The sequence below is a fragment of the Dryobates pubescens genome, chromosome 22 (genome assembly GCF_014839835.1).
Source record: "Dryobates pubescens isolate bDryPub1 chromosome 22, bDryPub1.pri, whole genome shotgun sequence".
Taxonomy (NCBI): domain Eukaryota; kingdom Metazoa; phylum Chordata; class Aves; order Piciformes; family Picidae; genus Dryobates; species Dryobates pubescens.
In genome coordinates this window covers 5,595,990-5,611,871 of record NC_071633.1, presented here as the reverse complement: position 1 = coordinate 5,611,871, position 15,882 = coordinate 5,595,990, and the positions used below count along the sequence as shown (strand labels likewise).

Genomic DNA, 15,882 nt, shown 5'->3' with positions numbered 1-15,882 from the left:
GGCAATCGATGTCCCACCTGAAGGCAGTCAAGTAATCCTCAGACTAGACGTAATCGATTTCTACAGCTTTATCAAAGCAAGAGGATTAATTCTCCCCACCAACATGGCTTTGCTCACTCCTGTCTCCTGTGATCCTCACCATCACCTAGGAAAAGGGACACACAAAAGTGAAAGCACACATACATGCAACCACACCCCAGCTCAGAATCCCAGAGGAATGTTTCTAACAATAAACCTTTTGGAAACAAAACGAAACAAAAAACAACCTCACAACTCCTCACCCACCCCAAGACCTTGCTTTGGTTTTTTGATGGTAAACAGATTCATCACAATAATTATCTAGAGTGAAATGCTACTAAAATGATGCCCATTCCCAGAAAACAGAAGGCTGCTCACCATTCATGACTTACAGGCACATTTTTTTCTTGTTGTGGCCACCAGCCCCAGGTCATGCCATGCCACACAGCATTCAGCAGTTGTAACAACAGTAGACATGCCATCAGCACTGTGGAATGCTTTAGAGAGGTGAAAGAAGTGCTGGGTAGGACAGCTTTCCTCCTTCCTCCGGGCCATGTACGCGAAGATCTATGTTCTTTCTAGACAGAAGACTGCAAGTTTCAGTGACCTTTTCAGGCCATTCCTCAGATACTTCAGTTCAGGTGTGTCATGTGGAAAGAAAGGTTGGTTTTGACATAGCTAGAAATTAGCACTAGCTGAAGAAGAGACAGGATCACAGCTCTTGCACACTGAAAATTCTGAAGTATAACAAAGGCTCTACAGCCAGGTTTGGGGTGGCTACAACTGAACTGCAGTAAATGTCTGCCACAAGCAGACGTTTGCCTAAAACAAATTCACATTGTCTTTGATAGGTACAATTTGATGATAATTGATTTCAGGATCAGATGTAAAAAGGCACATTACTGATAATTTTTAAGACCAGGATTTCACTTAGAATCATAGAATCACCAAGGTTGGAAGAGACATTAAAGATCATTGAGTCCAACCTGTCACCACAGACCTCATGACTACTAGAACATGGCACCAAGTACCACGTCCAATCTCCTCTTGAACACCTCCAGGGATGGTGACTCCACCACCTCCCTGGGCAGCACATTCCAATGGCCAACAATTCTCTCTGTGAAGAACTTTCTCCTCACATCCAGCCTAAACTTCCCCTGACACAGCTTGAGACTGTGTCCTCTTGTTCTGGTGCTGGTTGCTTGGGAGAAGAGACCAACCCCCTCCTGGCTCCATTCAGGTAGTTGCAGACAGCAATAAGATCTGCCCTCAGCCTCCTCTTCTCCAGGCTAAACAATCCCAGCTCCTTCAGCCTCTCCTGGTAGGGCTTGTGCTCGAGGCTTGTACTTCTTGTAACATGTATGGAGAATCTTTTCTTTGATAATAGCATGACTTTGATCAGCATTTTGCCATCATTTCATCAGCTCATGAGTTAATTTTCTTTCAAAATGTGTTGTAATTTCTCCAGACACAGAGCCTTCCACTCTGCAATGACTACCTTTGAGTCGAGGAGCATATAGAAGATGTCAGGGCAAAATATTATCCACATCAGCAAGGAACAGGCAGCTGTTGGATGAGACTGTTGAAGGACAGGTAAAACTGGAGCAGGGAGCATAGCTGAAGGAAAAATTTTGCTGCTTGCTTTTTAAACAGATTCAAAAATGAGGAAAAGCAAACTGACATAACCAATTATTACAGTCTAGTAAAAGCTGTAATGCACTGCTGTCTGTAACAAGAGGAGGGTGGGAGTTTACAACTTACAGTTACTTATCCTGCTTCCTGCCAGAGGAAAGCATAAAGTATAAACATTGCATCAGGCCATTCCTAGGGCACTAGCTCCTGAAAGATTCACATCTCAGCCAGATGAGGCATATGAATGGTGAAGTTAAACCAGCAATGACACAAGCACAAAGCAGTAAAAACTCTCTCACTCTACCTTCTGCTCCCTTTCTGCTGACTCAGGAAAAATGAGGAGAACCCTAAAAATCACGGAGTTTACCCCATCCAAAATGTTTCTTTCTGCTGGAGTGACCAAGGGCTGTAGTGAACAAATGGAGGTTTTACCATGTAATGTATAATTATCCTGTTAAGATCAGGACAACTATAAGGGATAAAACTGACCTTTCATGGCCAGCACCCAAGCTACAAAATTTGAACTCAGTTCCACCTGCAAACAGTTTTGCTTGAATCCTAAAATCCAAGACTCTACCCATACTCTGCATTTCTGTTGATGCTTCAGGGCTGAAAAATGGACTAGTTGTGATAGCAGTTAGAAAAAAACCAACCAACCAACCACCTTTTATTAAGTGAGCAGATCTGAAATGGTATTACTGAAAGATGAGTATACATGGACCCCCCCCACCCCATTTTTACAGTTACTGTTATGAGTTGCACTTCAATGTTGTTTGCACAGATTTATTATGTTCCCTCCCCCCAGCCCCCCAAGTTAACTGTCCCTTAATTCTTGACTTAAAACCTAATCTACCATAAAGGTACATGAAATAGAACAGACTGAGAAAATACTTGAGAACAGCTGCTGTTTACAAAGAAACTAATTTGTAGTATGCAATGACTGATCAGGTAGAACAAGAGTTCAAAATCAGACTAGGTTATGAAGCATTTCTTCAAACATCCATTTTGGATTATTGCTGGAAGGTACTAATTGGTCTATTCTAGACTAATTTACAAACATTCATAAAATAGTGGAAAATGCATGCTTGAGAAACCTGATACATTTCATGCCTCTGGACTAAAAAGAAGATGAAGATGGAAGCAAGTGATGGGCATTTTTTAATGGAGTTTAGTAGAGCTCAGAGTTTTTTTTCTTTTGTGCTAACAGACTCTTCAAATTTTTTCTCCTTTCTTTCAGCTGATTTTTTATCTTCGGGCTTAGTCCATGGAGGGCTGTGCAACTTCTGCTGAAGGTGAAAAAAAAGCATCAGAGTAAGCACTGCAGGCAGGATATTCACATATATAAGCAAACAATAGTAAAAATATGTTTAAAAGCCATGGCAGTAGTGCACACTGAGCTGCATTTCTAGTGGAGTGATGTATCAGCCTTAAACAGCTACAACAGGACATAATATTCATCACAGAATCATAGAACTGTTAGGGTTGGAAGGGACCTCAAGGATCATCCAGTTCCTCAAGCTTAAAGATATTGCCCCTCATCATGTCACTACATGCTCTTGTCAAAAACCTTTTCCCAGCTTTCTTGTAGGCCCCCTTCAGGTACTGGAAGGCTGATAGAAGGTCTCCCCACAGTTCTCCTGACTGAACAGCCCCAATGATGGCACCGTCTTAGAATCATAGAATCATAGGCTTGTTAGGGTTGGAAGGGACCTCAAGGATCATCTACTTCCAACCTCCATGCCATGGGCAGGAACCCATCATACTAAATCAGGTTGCTCAGAGCCACATCCAGCCTGGCCTTAAAAATCTCCAGGGATGAGGCTTCCATCACCTCCCTGGGCAACCTGTTCCAGTGTCTCACAACCCTCATGAGGAAGAACTTCTTCCTAACATCCAAGCTGAATCTAACAATTTCTATTTTTTTCCCCATTACTCGCAGTCCTATCACTCCCTGACACCCTAAATAGTCCCTCCCCTGCTTTCTTGTAGGTCTCCTTAGGAAGGCCACAATTAGGTCTCCTCAGAGCCTTCTCTTCTCCAGACTGAACAGCCCCAGCTCCCTCAGTCTGTCCTCACTGGACATCATCAGCTGTGCCTAGAAGAGGATTCTGATCTCCACTAAAGGAAGATTGTTTAACCATCTTTGACAGCCTAAAACCATACAAGTCTGATGTTGCTTCACAATCATGGTGATTTAAATCTTCTTCTTCGTGATCTATCAAATGAAGAGCTCAGATATATGTTACTCTAAATTTCCCATAGGAAACATGGCTCCATACAGCTTCACATAACCTTGTCCCTGGTCTGTATCAAAGGCAGTGAGAGCCGCAGGATGAGGGGGGAGAGTCTGCCCCTCTACTCTGCTCTTGTAAGACCTCACTGGAGTATTGTGTCCATCTTTGCTGTCCCCAGCATAAGGACATCAAAATGCTGGAGCAGGCCCAGAGGAGGACACAAAGATGATCAGAGGGCTGGAGAACCTCCCCTATGGGGACAGGCTGAGAGAGTTGGGGCTGTTCAGCCTGGAGAAAAGAAGGCTCTGGAGAGACCATAGAGAGGCTTTACAGTACCTGAAGAGGGCCTACAAGAAAGCTGGGAAGGAGATTTTTACAAGGGCTTGTAGTGATAGGAAGAGAGGGAATGTATTGAAACTTGAGGAGGGCAGACTTAGATTGGAGATTAGGAAGAAATTGTTTACAGTGAGGGTGGTGAGATACTGGAACAGGTTGCCCAGGGAAAGTCATGGATGCCCCCTCCCTGGAGGTGTTTAAGACCCGGTTGCACGAAGCCTTGAGTAACCTGGGCTAGTGGAAAGTATCCCCACCCATGGCAGTAGGGTTGGAACTAGATGATCTTTGAGGTCTGTCCCAACCTCAACCGTTCTATGAGTCTATGAATTATTTTGGATATAACTACGTGCTACAGACAGCACACTATCAAATTAAGCATTTGGCTACTGGGATTGTCCAGTTCTTCACGAGTTTTCCAGAATTTTACCACCAGAAGCCATTTTGAAAGGATGGACTGCAATCAGGAACAAAGTCTGAACTGAAAAATCTGTTCTGTTTCAGAAGCATTGGTGTAGAACAGAATAGAGTGGAGTAGAGTAGAGTAGAGTAGAGTAGAGTAGAATAGAATAGAATAGAATAGAATAGAATAGAATAGAATAGAATAGAATAGAATAGAATAGAATAGAATAGGAGTAGACCAGACCTGACCAGGTTGGAAAAGACCTTCAAGATCATCAAGTGCAACCCATCGCCCAACACCATCTAATCAACTAAACCATGGCACTAAGTGCTTTATCCAGTCTCTTCTTAAACACCTCCAGTGATGGTGACTCTACCACCTCCTTGGGCAGCCCATTCCAATGGCCCATCACTCTTTCTGTGAAGAACTTCTCCTTAACCTCCAGCCTAAACCTCCTCTGGTGCGGCTTGAGACTCTGTCCTCTTGTTCTGGTGCTGGTTGCCTGGGAGAAGAGACCAGCCCCCACCTGGCTACAACCTCCCTTCAGGTAGTTGCAGAATGAGTTAAGAATACTTCAAGTACTTGCATGCTTTACAAGACATTTTAGCTAAAACCCTGAGAACTGCTCAGAAATAGGATACCTGAAAGCTCGTCTCTGCTTCTGCTGTCTTCAAATGCGATGTTGAATTATTGCCGTTCCCCAAACACGTCTTGCCAGCCTGTCAATACAAATGTTGGCAATAAGTATGTCATATGTTTTTCCTAAAATATAAATAGTTTTCTTAAAAATAGCTTTGTTTGTTTGTTTGTTTGTTTTAGCCTGGCTGATGGAATCAAAGAAAACAACTTATCATAGCTAAGTGAATCACCTCCTGCCATCATCTCTATTAATCCCTCTTATGATATCTAATGTGGCTGCAAACTTAACCATACTTACCTGGCTGCCCCCCTTCCAGGCCCCCCACCCCTCAAATTTCATAACAAAAAAGTGAAGTTTATTCTTAGAGTGTTTCCATGGAACAGATAACTACTTATAATTGTCTGTTACGGGTGAGAAAATAGCAACAAACAGCTGAAAGCTAGCATTGAAAGTAGGACTTCAGTGTTGTCATTCCCTTGTCTTAACTGTTCAGACTCCTTGGTATAACAATTCTCTGAATGGGGAAGTGAGATGACACTTAAGGTATGGAAATCCTTGTTATGGGTGAAAAAGTAGCAACAAACAGCTGAAGACTAGCATTGAAAGTAGGACTTCTGTGTTGTTATTCTCTTGTCTTAACTGCTCAATCTCCTTGGTATAGCAATTCTCTGAATGGGGAAGTGAGATGACACTTAAGGTATAGAAATCCTTGTTAGATTCATTGCTGTCATTTGACTCCAGCAATAATGTCATTTTCTTTGGCAATATGCTTTTCAGTGTCTGGAAAAGAGAGTTGAGGAGCATAAATAAAACTAACTACACGTTAGACTTTTTGAACCAAAGAGATCTCATGTTATGAGTCTTAAGTACAGATTGAACCAGCACTGAAATTTCTGCTGTAATTAAATTAAAGTCCCTTCAGGAGCAGGATTAATGATGCCATAAGTGAAGATATGAAAATGTGAAATACAGTAAAATATTGCTAAACTTTAGTCATTACTTGAATATGTGATCACAATAGAATTTCTTTACTGGTTTTGTAATGAAAACTGGTGCATTTAAATGGAGTACTAACAAATGAAGGGTTTTTAAGTCATCCAGAGGAAGGCCATGAAGATGATCAGCGGGCTGCAGCAGCTCTGCTTTGTGGACAGGCTGAGCGAACTTCAGGGAAGATTTAGACTTGATATTAGACAGAAATTCTGTACAGGGAGGGTGGTGAAATGTTGGAATAGGTTGCCCAGGGAGGTCATAGATTCTCCCTCCCTGCAGATATTCAAGGCCAGGCTGGATGAGGCCTTGAGCAAGCTGGGCTAGTGGGAGGTGTCCTGGGGTTGGAACTGGATAATCTTCCAGGGGTCCCTTCCAACCCAAACCATCCCATGATTCTATGCTCAAGACTCTTTCTACCATAACAATAATATTATTTAGTTTAAGTTTTAACATTACTCCTCTGAAATTCTTCCTGTTTAGCATGAGCTCTTGAAGTCAAGCCTGGATATAATATTTTTTGTGCATGAGATACAATCCAACAGATTAATGAAAAACGGTGAAAAAATCATAGCTATATAGACATGAGCTTTGCTCATAGGAATATGAAATCAAACATGCCTTCAGTAATATCCAATAATAGCCACTATCATAGCACCATAGAATCACCAAGGTTGGAAGAGACCTCAAAGATCATCAAGTCCAACCTGGCACCCAACACCTCATGACTACTAGACCATGGCACCAAGTGTCACATCCGATCCCCTCTTGAACACCTCCAGGGACAGCGACTCCACCACCTCCCTGGGCAGCACATCCCAACGGCTACCAATTATCTTAGTGAAGAACTTTCTCCTCACCTCCAGCCTAAACTTCCCCTGGCACAGCTAGAGGCTGTGTCCCCTTGTTCTGATGCTGGTTGCCTGGGAGAAGAGACCAACCCCTTCCCAGCTACAACCTCCCTTCAGGTAGTTGTAGACAGCAATAAGGTCTCCCCTGAGCCTCCTCTTCTCCCGGCTAAACAACCCCAGCTCCATCAGCCTCTCCTCACAGGGCTGTGCTCAAGGCCTCTCCCCAGCCTCGTTGCCCTTCTCTGGACACATTCAAAAGTCTCAATGTCCTTCTTAAATTGAAGGGCCCAGAACTGGACACAGGACTCAAGGTGTGGCCTAACCAGTGCTGAGTATGGGGGCACAATGACTTCCCTGGTCCTGCTGGCCCCACTATTCTTGATGCAGGCCAGGATGCCATTGGCACACTGGGCACACTGCTGGCTCATGTTCAGCCAGCTGTCACTACAAGGTTTCCTGGCATTTCTACAGTTTTTTGTCTGTTGCAGTTTTTGGTTAGTTGGCGGGTTTTGGCATTTTTGGTTGGTTGGTTGGTTGGTTTTTTACATTGTGATTAATTACACCTAGAACAGAAAAAGTTGTTTGGGTTTAGGACAGCAAAGGAATCATGAACAAAAAGAGATGGGAAAAAAAAATCCCTAAATGGTCTTTTCTGAGAAATCTTTTTCAGACCTATTGTCTTAAGAAAGGGGAAGGTAAACCCTAATTCATCCTTTGGCATCTTAAACCACAACACAACAATAATTTCCTCACTGAGCAGAGAACACTTAAAAATAAACACCCTAACGTGTACATCAAATATCAAGGAACTTCATAAATACCCTTTCAGAAGAGCTGATGTCAGATTAGAGTTAATTAAAAAGCAAGAGATTGACAAGGGGAAAGAAATTCATTACATTTTTGCACTTGAGAAATCTCGTTGGTCTCCCTTGCCTGTAACAAAGTTGATCTATGAACAGGTGTGAATATGAAAATGAAACATGCTATTAACAGAACTACTTGGAGAGGGGACATCTGCCTCCTTCCTGCAAGCTTCTAGAGAGTCAGGGGTGCTGCCAAGGATTTCATAATACTTCAGGGGGGCTTTAGTCATGTTCAAGCTGCTGAAGAGCCTCTGAGATGCTGCAATTATGTGACTGGTGGTGAGGAGTCCCTTTTGATTTTTTTCCTGGTTTACTCAAAAGTTGGGTTAATATCACATCATAGGAATAATCAGGGTAGTATTAGTGGGGGGGAAAAATCATAAAGAATCATAGAATTGTTAGGGTTGGAAGGGACCTCAAGGATCAACCAGCTCCAACCCCCCTGACATGGCCATGGACCTCTCACACTACATCAGGCTGCTCAGAGCCACATCCAGCCTAGCCTTAAAAACCTCTAGAGATGAGGCTTCCACCACCTCCCTGGGCAACCTGTGTCAGTCTCTCACCACCCTCATGGGGAAGAACTTCTTCCTGACACCCTATCTGAATCTACCCATTTCTATTTTTTTTTCCATGTGTGGTATTTTATGATGAAAAATACCAACAAAACCAAGAGGTAGTTTTTTTGTTCTGGGAAAAGTCTAGAGAGTGAGATGGCAATAGGAATTCTTAATAAAATTTTAATGCATCAAAAGCTTAAAAGTGTGGTCCTGGCAGGACTGCTATCTAATGTATTTACTAGTGAGCCAAATTCAATGAAATGTTTTCAGCTTAGTCATATTTAGAAAAAAAAGCAAGGGTTTTAAAGACTTCCAGGTGAGCAGATTGAGGATAAAAGATGTGGCAAGTCAAAAAATGGAACAGCATTTCAGGTCATGTAAAGAAGAAGGCAGAAAAAAATGCTAATGAGTTATCATTAAAAATAATTAAATCATTTAAAAATAAACTGTATATACTGTAAAAAACCCAAACCCTTCAGGTAACCTGTCTCACCAAGACAACAGACAGGAGATAGGAATCAAAAAACATTAATTGAAATTAATGCAAATGATATCCTAAGGCTGGGGAGGGACTTCTTAGGATATCAGGAAGTGATAGGACTAGGGGGAGTGGAATGAAGCTGGATGTGGGGAGATTCAGACTGGAGGTGAGGAGGAAGTTCTTCCCTATAAGAGTGGTGAAACCCTGGAATAGATTGTCCAGGGAGATGGTTGAGGCCCTGTCCCTGGAGGGGTTTAAGCCCAGGCTGGACAAGGCTCTGGCCAGCCTGATCTGGTGTGGGGTGTCCCTGCCCATGGCAGGGGGGTTGGAACTAGATGAACCTTGTGGTCCCTTCCAACCCTGACTGATACTATGATTCTATGAAAATACCAATCAAACATCTAAGGTGTGTATATTAGAAGGAAAAAAATAAACCAAACAAACAAACTAATGGTTGGCTTAATGAAAATACATCAGATGATAAAACTGATGCTGTATAAGTGACTAACCATTCATACTCTTCTCATAGACCAGATAAAGGCTGTCTTGGTAGGAGACCAGCAGTGAAGATTTATGTCTAGCATATTTGTTCTTTCACAGTTGTTTGCTTTTTAATAGCACACCATAAGGATCACTGTTAGAGAGAGGTAGTAGAACTGGACATTTTTCTAACCAAAGCAGCTCTATGTCTTGATGTTGTTAATGCACCAAGCATTTGTTATTGATTCCTTGGCACAGAGGAACCTTGTATATCATTAACAAATAGATTGCAGATCGAACAACAGTGATGACTTTCAATATGTCAACAGCAGTTCAATAGCCAGAAGTGTGAGAAGTCCCAATGAATGAGCCCTACTGGTCCATGGGCCTGTCAATTCAATTCCTAAAGCAGATGGTCATGACAACATAGAATCACAGAATCATAGAATGGCTTGGATTGGAAGGGACCTCCAAAGGTCATTTAGTCCAACTGCCCTGCAGGCAGAAGGGACACTAGGTCAGGTTGCTCAAAGCCTTGTGAAGCTTCACTTTGAATATCTCCAGGGATGGGTTCTCCCTGGGCAACTTGTCCCAGTGTTCCAGCAGCCTCATGGTGCAGAACGTTTTGCTTATGTCCAACCTAAATCTCCTCTTCTCTAATTTCAAGGCATTGCCCCTTGTTCTATCACTGCAGGCCCTTGGAAACAGTCACTCTGCAGCCTTTTTGTAGCCCCTTTCAGATACTGGAAGGTCACTATTAGGTCTCCCTGGAGCTTTCTCTTCTCCAGGCTGTGCAAGCCTGGCTCCCTTAGCCTGTCCTTGTAGCAGAGGTGCTGTAGCCCCCTGATCATTTCTGTAGCAATCCTCTGGACCCACTCCATCAAATCCATCTCCTGCTATAACTGCAATCTGGATTTAAAGCAACCTAAACTTAACCCCACATATATGCACCCTCACAACCACATAGAAACACATGCATATATACACACACGCATACACACCCTGCATCTTTATGTGCTTATGTAGATATGTCTGTGTATAAACACACACACAAACATACACCTGCCCTCACCTAAAGGCCACCTTAGATAAATAGGGAAATATCAACCAAATGAACAGTGTGGCCAGCAGGGGCAGGGAGGTCATTCTGCCCCTGTACTCAGCACTGGTTAGGCTACACCTTGAGTACTTTGTCCAGTTCTGGGCCCCTCAGTTTAAGAAAGATGTTGAGTTGCTGGAACGTGTCCAGAGAAGGGCAACAAAGCTGGGGAGGGGTTTGGAGCACAAGCCCTATGAGGAGAGGCTGAGGGAGCTGGGGTTGCTTAGCCTGGAGAAGAAGAGGCTCAGGGGAGACCTTATTGCTCTCTACAACTACCTGAAGGTAGCTGGGGCTGGTCTCTTCTCCCAGGCAACCAGCACCAGAACAAGAGGACACAGTCTCAAGCTGCACCAGGGGAGGTTTAGGCTGGATGTTAGGAAGAAATTCTTCATAGAGAGGGTGATTGGACATTGGAATGTGCTGCCTGGGGAGGTGGTGGAGTCACCATCATTGGAGGTGTTTAGGAAGAGACTTGATGAGGCACTTGGTGCCATGGTTTAGTTGATTAGGTGGTGTTGGATGATGATCTTGAAGGTCTCTTCCAACCTGGTTAATTCTATTCTAGTCTAGTCTAGTCTACTCCTATTCTACTCCCATTCCATTCCATTCCATTCCATTCCATTCCATTCCATTCCATTCCATTCTAATACTTCTCACAGCCATGAATGACGTACAGGCAAATCTTAAATTTCTGGATTTTTTGTTAGTTCCCTCTAATGCCAGGGGCTGGAAGATTGTTTAATTTGCTCTTCTATGCAAGCCTCTCTGTCAGACTCACTCCTGTGAGGGGTGCAGTAATTATACACATACAGAAGGATAGCTTGACATGGTGGAAACAAGCCAACAGCAAATATAATTGCTTTTGGAAAATAAAGGGGTTGAAATGCTGTCAATGTGTTTTAGCTGTTCTATGAAGATGGTATTTCAGAAGTGCCTGCTGGAAGGATACTGGGGTTTTTCCAAGCTTTAAGTTGAGGTTTCAGCACATTAAGGCCATTAGGATGAACTCAGAGCTTGGTGTTTCTCCCACAAGAGCGTTCCCTATTTCTCTAAGAGAAGCTCAGTTGCTGTTTGTTCAAAGAATTAATATTGTTTAGGAAGATTGCTGCTAAGAAAGATAATAAAATGTTAAGTCTATAAGGAAAGACAACAAAGAATCCAAAGTTCAGAAGTTAAAAAGGAAAGAAAAAAAAGGCAATAAAATCCCAGAAAAACGAGGTCACAAGTCAGCCTTGCTAGTTTACTGCAACTCTATTGAATTCTCTTGTAGCATCAGAAGAAAGCAGGCTGTAATTTAAGATCTTGTCAGCACTACTTCAAAGAGGACCTGGCTTTCACATCATGTGTAACAGGACTTTTCACAACACTGCTTCCCCTGCTGTTGTTCAGAAAGCTGTATGGCAAGGAGTGGGACCAACACACAAAGGAAGAAAGGGGTTTGTCTGCACACAGTCTCTGTTGGTCACAAGTTTTACATCTGTGCTGGCTTCATGGGAGGGCAAGGAACAGCCACTACTACTCTGTCACCATTTGAAGACTCTGAGGAAGTTCAGGTAACTGCAGGCAGTTCAGTCTCAACTTCTGTGTAATGACTTATAGAATAGAGTAGAGTAGAGTAGAATAGAATAGAATAGAATTAACCAGGTTGGGAAAGACCTTTGAGATCATCGAGTCCAACCTATAATCCAACACTATCTAATCAACTAAACCATGGCACCAAGCACCCCCTCAAGTCTCTTCCTAAAACCTCCACTGATGGTGACTCCACCACCTCCCTGGGCAGCACATTCCAATGGCCAATCTCTCTTTCTGTGAAGAACTTCTTCCTAACATCCAGTCTGAACCTTCCCTGGTGCAGCTTGAAACTGTGTCCTCTTGTTCTGTCACACATTGCCTGGGAGAAGAGACAAACCCTCACCTGTCTACAACCTCCCTTCAGGTAGTTGTAGACAGCAATAAGGTCTCCCCTGAGCCTCCTCTTCTCCAGGCTAAGCAACCCCAGCTCCCTCAGCCTCTCCTCACAGGGCTGTGCTCCAAATCCCTCCCCAGCTTTGTTGCCCTTCTCTGGACATGTTCCAGCAACTCAACATCCTTCCTAAACTGAGGGGCCCAGAACTGGACACAGTACTCAAGGTGTGGCCTAACCAGTGCTGAGTACAGGGGCAGAATGACTTCCCTGCCCCTGATGGCTGCACTATTCCTGATCCAGGCCAGGATACCATTTGCCTTCTTGGCCACCTGAATAAATACATTGTATATTCCCTGTGGCCCTTTGCAATGGTTCCACAGTTCAGCCAAGCTAGATGCCAAAATAACTAAATAAAATATGTATATATATATGTGTGTGTATATATATATATATATATAATTTTTTTTTTCTCTTTTAAAAGATAAATTTCTAATACCAGGAGGAAATAACGACACCATGTCTAGATGACTGCCCTTTGTCTCTTAGCTAAAGCCTTTCAGGAGATCCAAAAGTGTAGTGTGTGGATCTGGGGCCAGTGTAAGGATGCAACTAAATAATATAGGCTATTTTCTTGCTTGTTCCAGAAGGTGATTGAAGAATGCAGATTAAGAGGCAGAGGACATGGCAGGGGTTGGCAAGACTAAATACTTGGAAAGGTCTAAAGTAAGGAGAAGATACATTAATTTAATGCAGATGTTTTGATCTAGTTGAAGCCACTGGATGACTAAAATCTTGCAAGATTTTAAAAAGGGCAAGTTGTTAGCAGGGTGAAAAGCTGTCTTATAATGAACTTCTCATACATGATTATAAAAACACTAAGTGCAGTTTTGCATTTATGAAACTGACAGCAAAAAAATGCTAACAACACCCTCCAGTTCTAACTTCATTATTGAACTCTATTTCCTGCCATTAGCACTTGGAACAAAAATGGGCACTTTAACCCTAAGCTACATCCTGTGCTTTGTTCTGCCTTTCCTTAAGGTTGGCAGTTTCAAAGGTAGCAGGGATAGCAAAGTCCTAGTCCAATTCAGAAGCACAATCTCTGTCTTTGTGGGGTTCAGGCAGTATTTCCTCTCCCTGGGCTGGAAGGAGCATTTGGACCATTTCCTTGTTTTCTTCACCCAGCTAAGCTTAACATTTACCAAAGCACCACATTTATAGGTTCATGAGACAAAGAGGAATTCTGCTACAGATATTTTCCCCGGTTCCTAAAGACTCCTCAGTCAAGTACACTTTGTCCTAGCTTCATCATCATCATCTGCCCACACAAGCAATCCCCCTTTTCAACATTCAGGAAGCAAACCTTCAATGTTTATAATCAAAGCCTGTCTTTATCCAAGTACACAGTTATTAAGTAAATGACGACTAGTCCTTGAAGTAGTTTAATGACTCAGAGCAATGAAACAAGGCACAAAGATGGATTTCTCTGAAACTTAGAGCCCTGTCTCCTCTCTTCCCCCCTCCACTTCCTTAATATTTCCTTATTTTAATTTAAAATATATATATATATATAAAATTATAGTGTGTTCTATCTAAACCCCAGTGACAGATCCCAGAATTTAACCCATGAATAAATTACTATCACAGAACAATCTCTCTATTTTATGTGTGGAAGCATTCTTTGCCATTAATTTGTCCTGTCAGTAAATTATGTATGCTGGGGTTTTAATCATATAATATCAAAAAGGATCCAACGTTTGAACACTCAACTGTAAAAGCTCCAACATATAGCACTGAGAATCCCAAGCAGTGAAAGCTAAACTTTTCCTAAGGAAAAGGACTTCATGAAAAAGTGATTCTGGAAACTTTTATTTGCATGCATTTGGTAGCTGGCTATGTCATTTCACTTTTAATGTCTCCTTAAAATTTAGCTCAGGCAACATTTACAGTTTTTATGACTAAGTACAACAGAATTCTTGTGATTTTCTTCTACATGATAGAATCACAGTATCACAGAATATCTTTGGTTGGAAGAGACCTTCAAGATCACAGAATCACAGAACTGTCTGGGGTGGAAGGCACCCCAAGGATCATCTAGTTCCAAGCCCCCTGCCATGGGTTGGACTCGATCTCAAAGGTATTTTCCAACCTGATTAATTCCATTCCACTCCACTCCACTCCACTCCACTCCACTCCACTCCACTCCACTCCACTCCACTCCACTCCACTCCACTCCATCCTATCCTATCCTATCCTATCCTATCCTATCCTATCCTATCCTATCCTATCCTATCCTATCCTACCCTACCCTACCCTACCCTACCCTACCCTATCCTATGCTATCCTATCCAGTCGCCCAGAGCCACATCCATCCTGCCCTTAAAAACATCCAGGGATTTGGCTTCCACCACCTCCCTGGGCAACCTGTTCCAGTGTCTCACCACCCTCATGGGGAAGAACTTCTAAACTTCCAAAATTATCTAGTCCAACCTTTGCTCCACTACTGCAAGGTCACCACTAAACCATGTCCCTAACCACCAGGTCCACACAGTTTAAGTACCTCCAGGCATGTCAACTCCACAACCGCCCTGTCCAGAGAGAGAAACAGACCAAATTTAGTGATGTCAAACAGGTGCCACTTCCTCTGCATAAACCTTAAGAAACACATTAATGGTATTTTGTGTTCATAAAATAGAATTTTCACACAGGTGATTTTTGCCTTTAAGCAGTGCTTTGATGAAGAGGAAAACACAACTCTGGAAGAGTACGTGAGAAATTTAACAAGACAGGAAAACGGAGGTGGGGCGTAGGTCTTGAGATCCTGGGCTGCCTTTATCAGTTCAGTGTGCAGTTTAATTACCAAAGCATCTTTGTGTGAAATTCTGGTGATAAAATATGCAGCTTGATTAATAAAGTATGCAAAGTTTCAGAAGGTATGGCATCCCGTTCACCCAGTGAATTACACAGCAGAGCAGGAGAGGTTCACAGCTGGCTGTATAAATTTCAAAGGTGGATCAGCCAAGTGTGCATCTTCATTTAGAAAGAATTTTTCAAGTGCCAGTTAAAATTCTGCACGTCCCTTGGCTATTAAGCTATGCAATTTGATCTACAGACCTCTGAACAATGAAACTTAGAAGGATATTCCACACTGCAGCAATGCAGCAAATCAGAACTGGCTTTAGTGCTGAAATAATCGTGGCAACGTATCACAAGTGGACAGCAAATCAAGAGGTTTAAATAAGTGATATTCTCTCCAGCTTTTACACTCAGGACGTAATTCCACCACTGCAGACCAAAGTTTGAAGCTTCAGCATTCTTTGCCATCATTATTAGGAAGACCTCACAGAGGTCTGCTGAAACCTCACCTGGAATACTGTGTCCAGCTCTGA

At 42.7% G+C, this 15,882-nt stretch overlaps 1 protein-coding gene across 1 annotated transcript in view; it reads right to left on the bottom strand.

Annotated features, from left to right (window-relative positions):
- Nucleotides 1–2,248: 2,248 nt before the first annotated feature.
- The window catches only part of LUZP2 (leucine zipper protein 2), a 159,684-nt gene continuing 146,050 nt past the window's right edge, over nucleotides 2,249–15,882 (bottom strand). The window contains exons 11-12 of the mRNA XM_054171665.1: nucleotides 5,262–5,339; nucleotides 2,249–2,936 (exon numbers count right to left, since the gene is read on the bottom strand). Coding sequence (XP_054027640.1) covers nucleotides 2,829–2,936; nucleotides 5,262–5,339 — 186 coding nt within the window. The 3' untranslated portion in view covers nucleotides 2,249–2,828. The remainder of the gene's footprint in view (nucleotides 2,937–5,261; nucleotides 5,340–15,882) is intronic.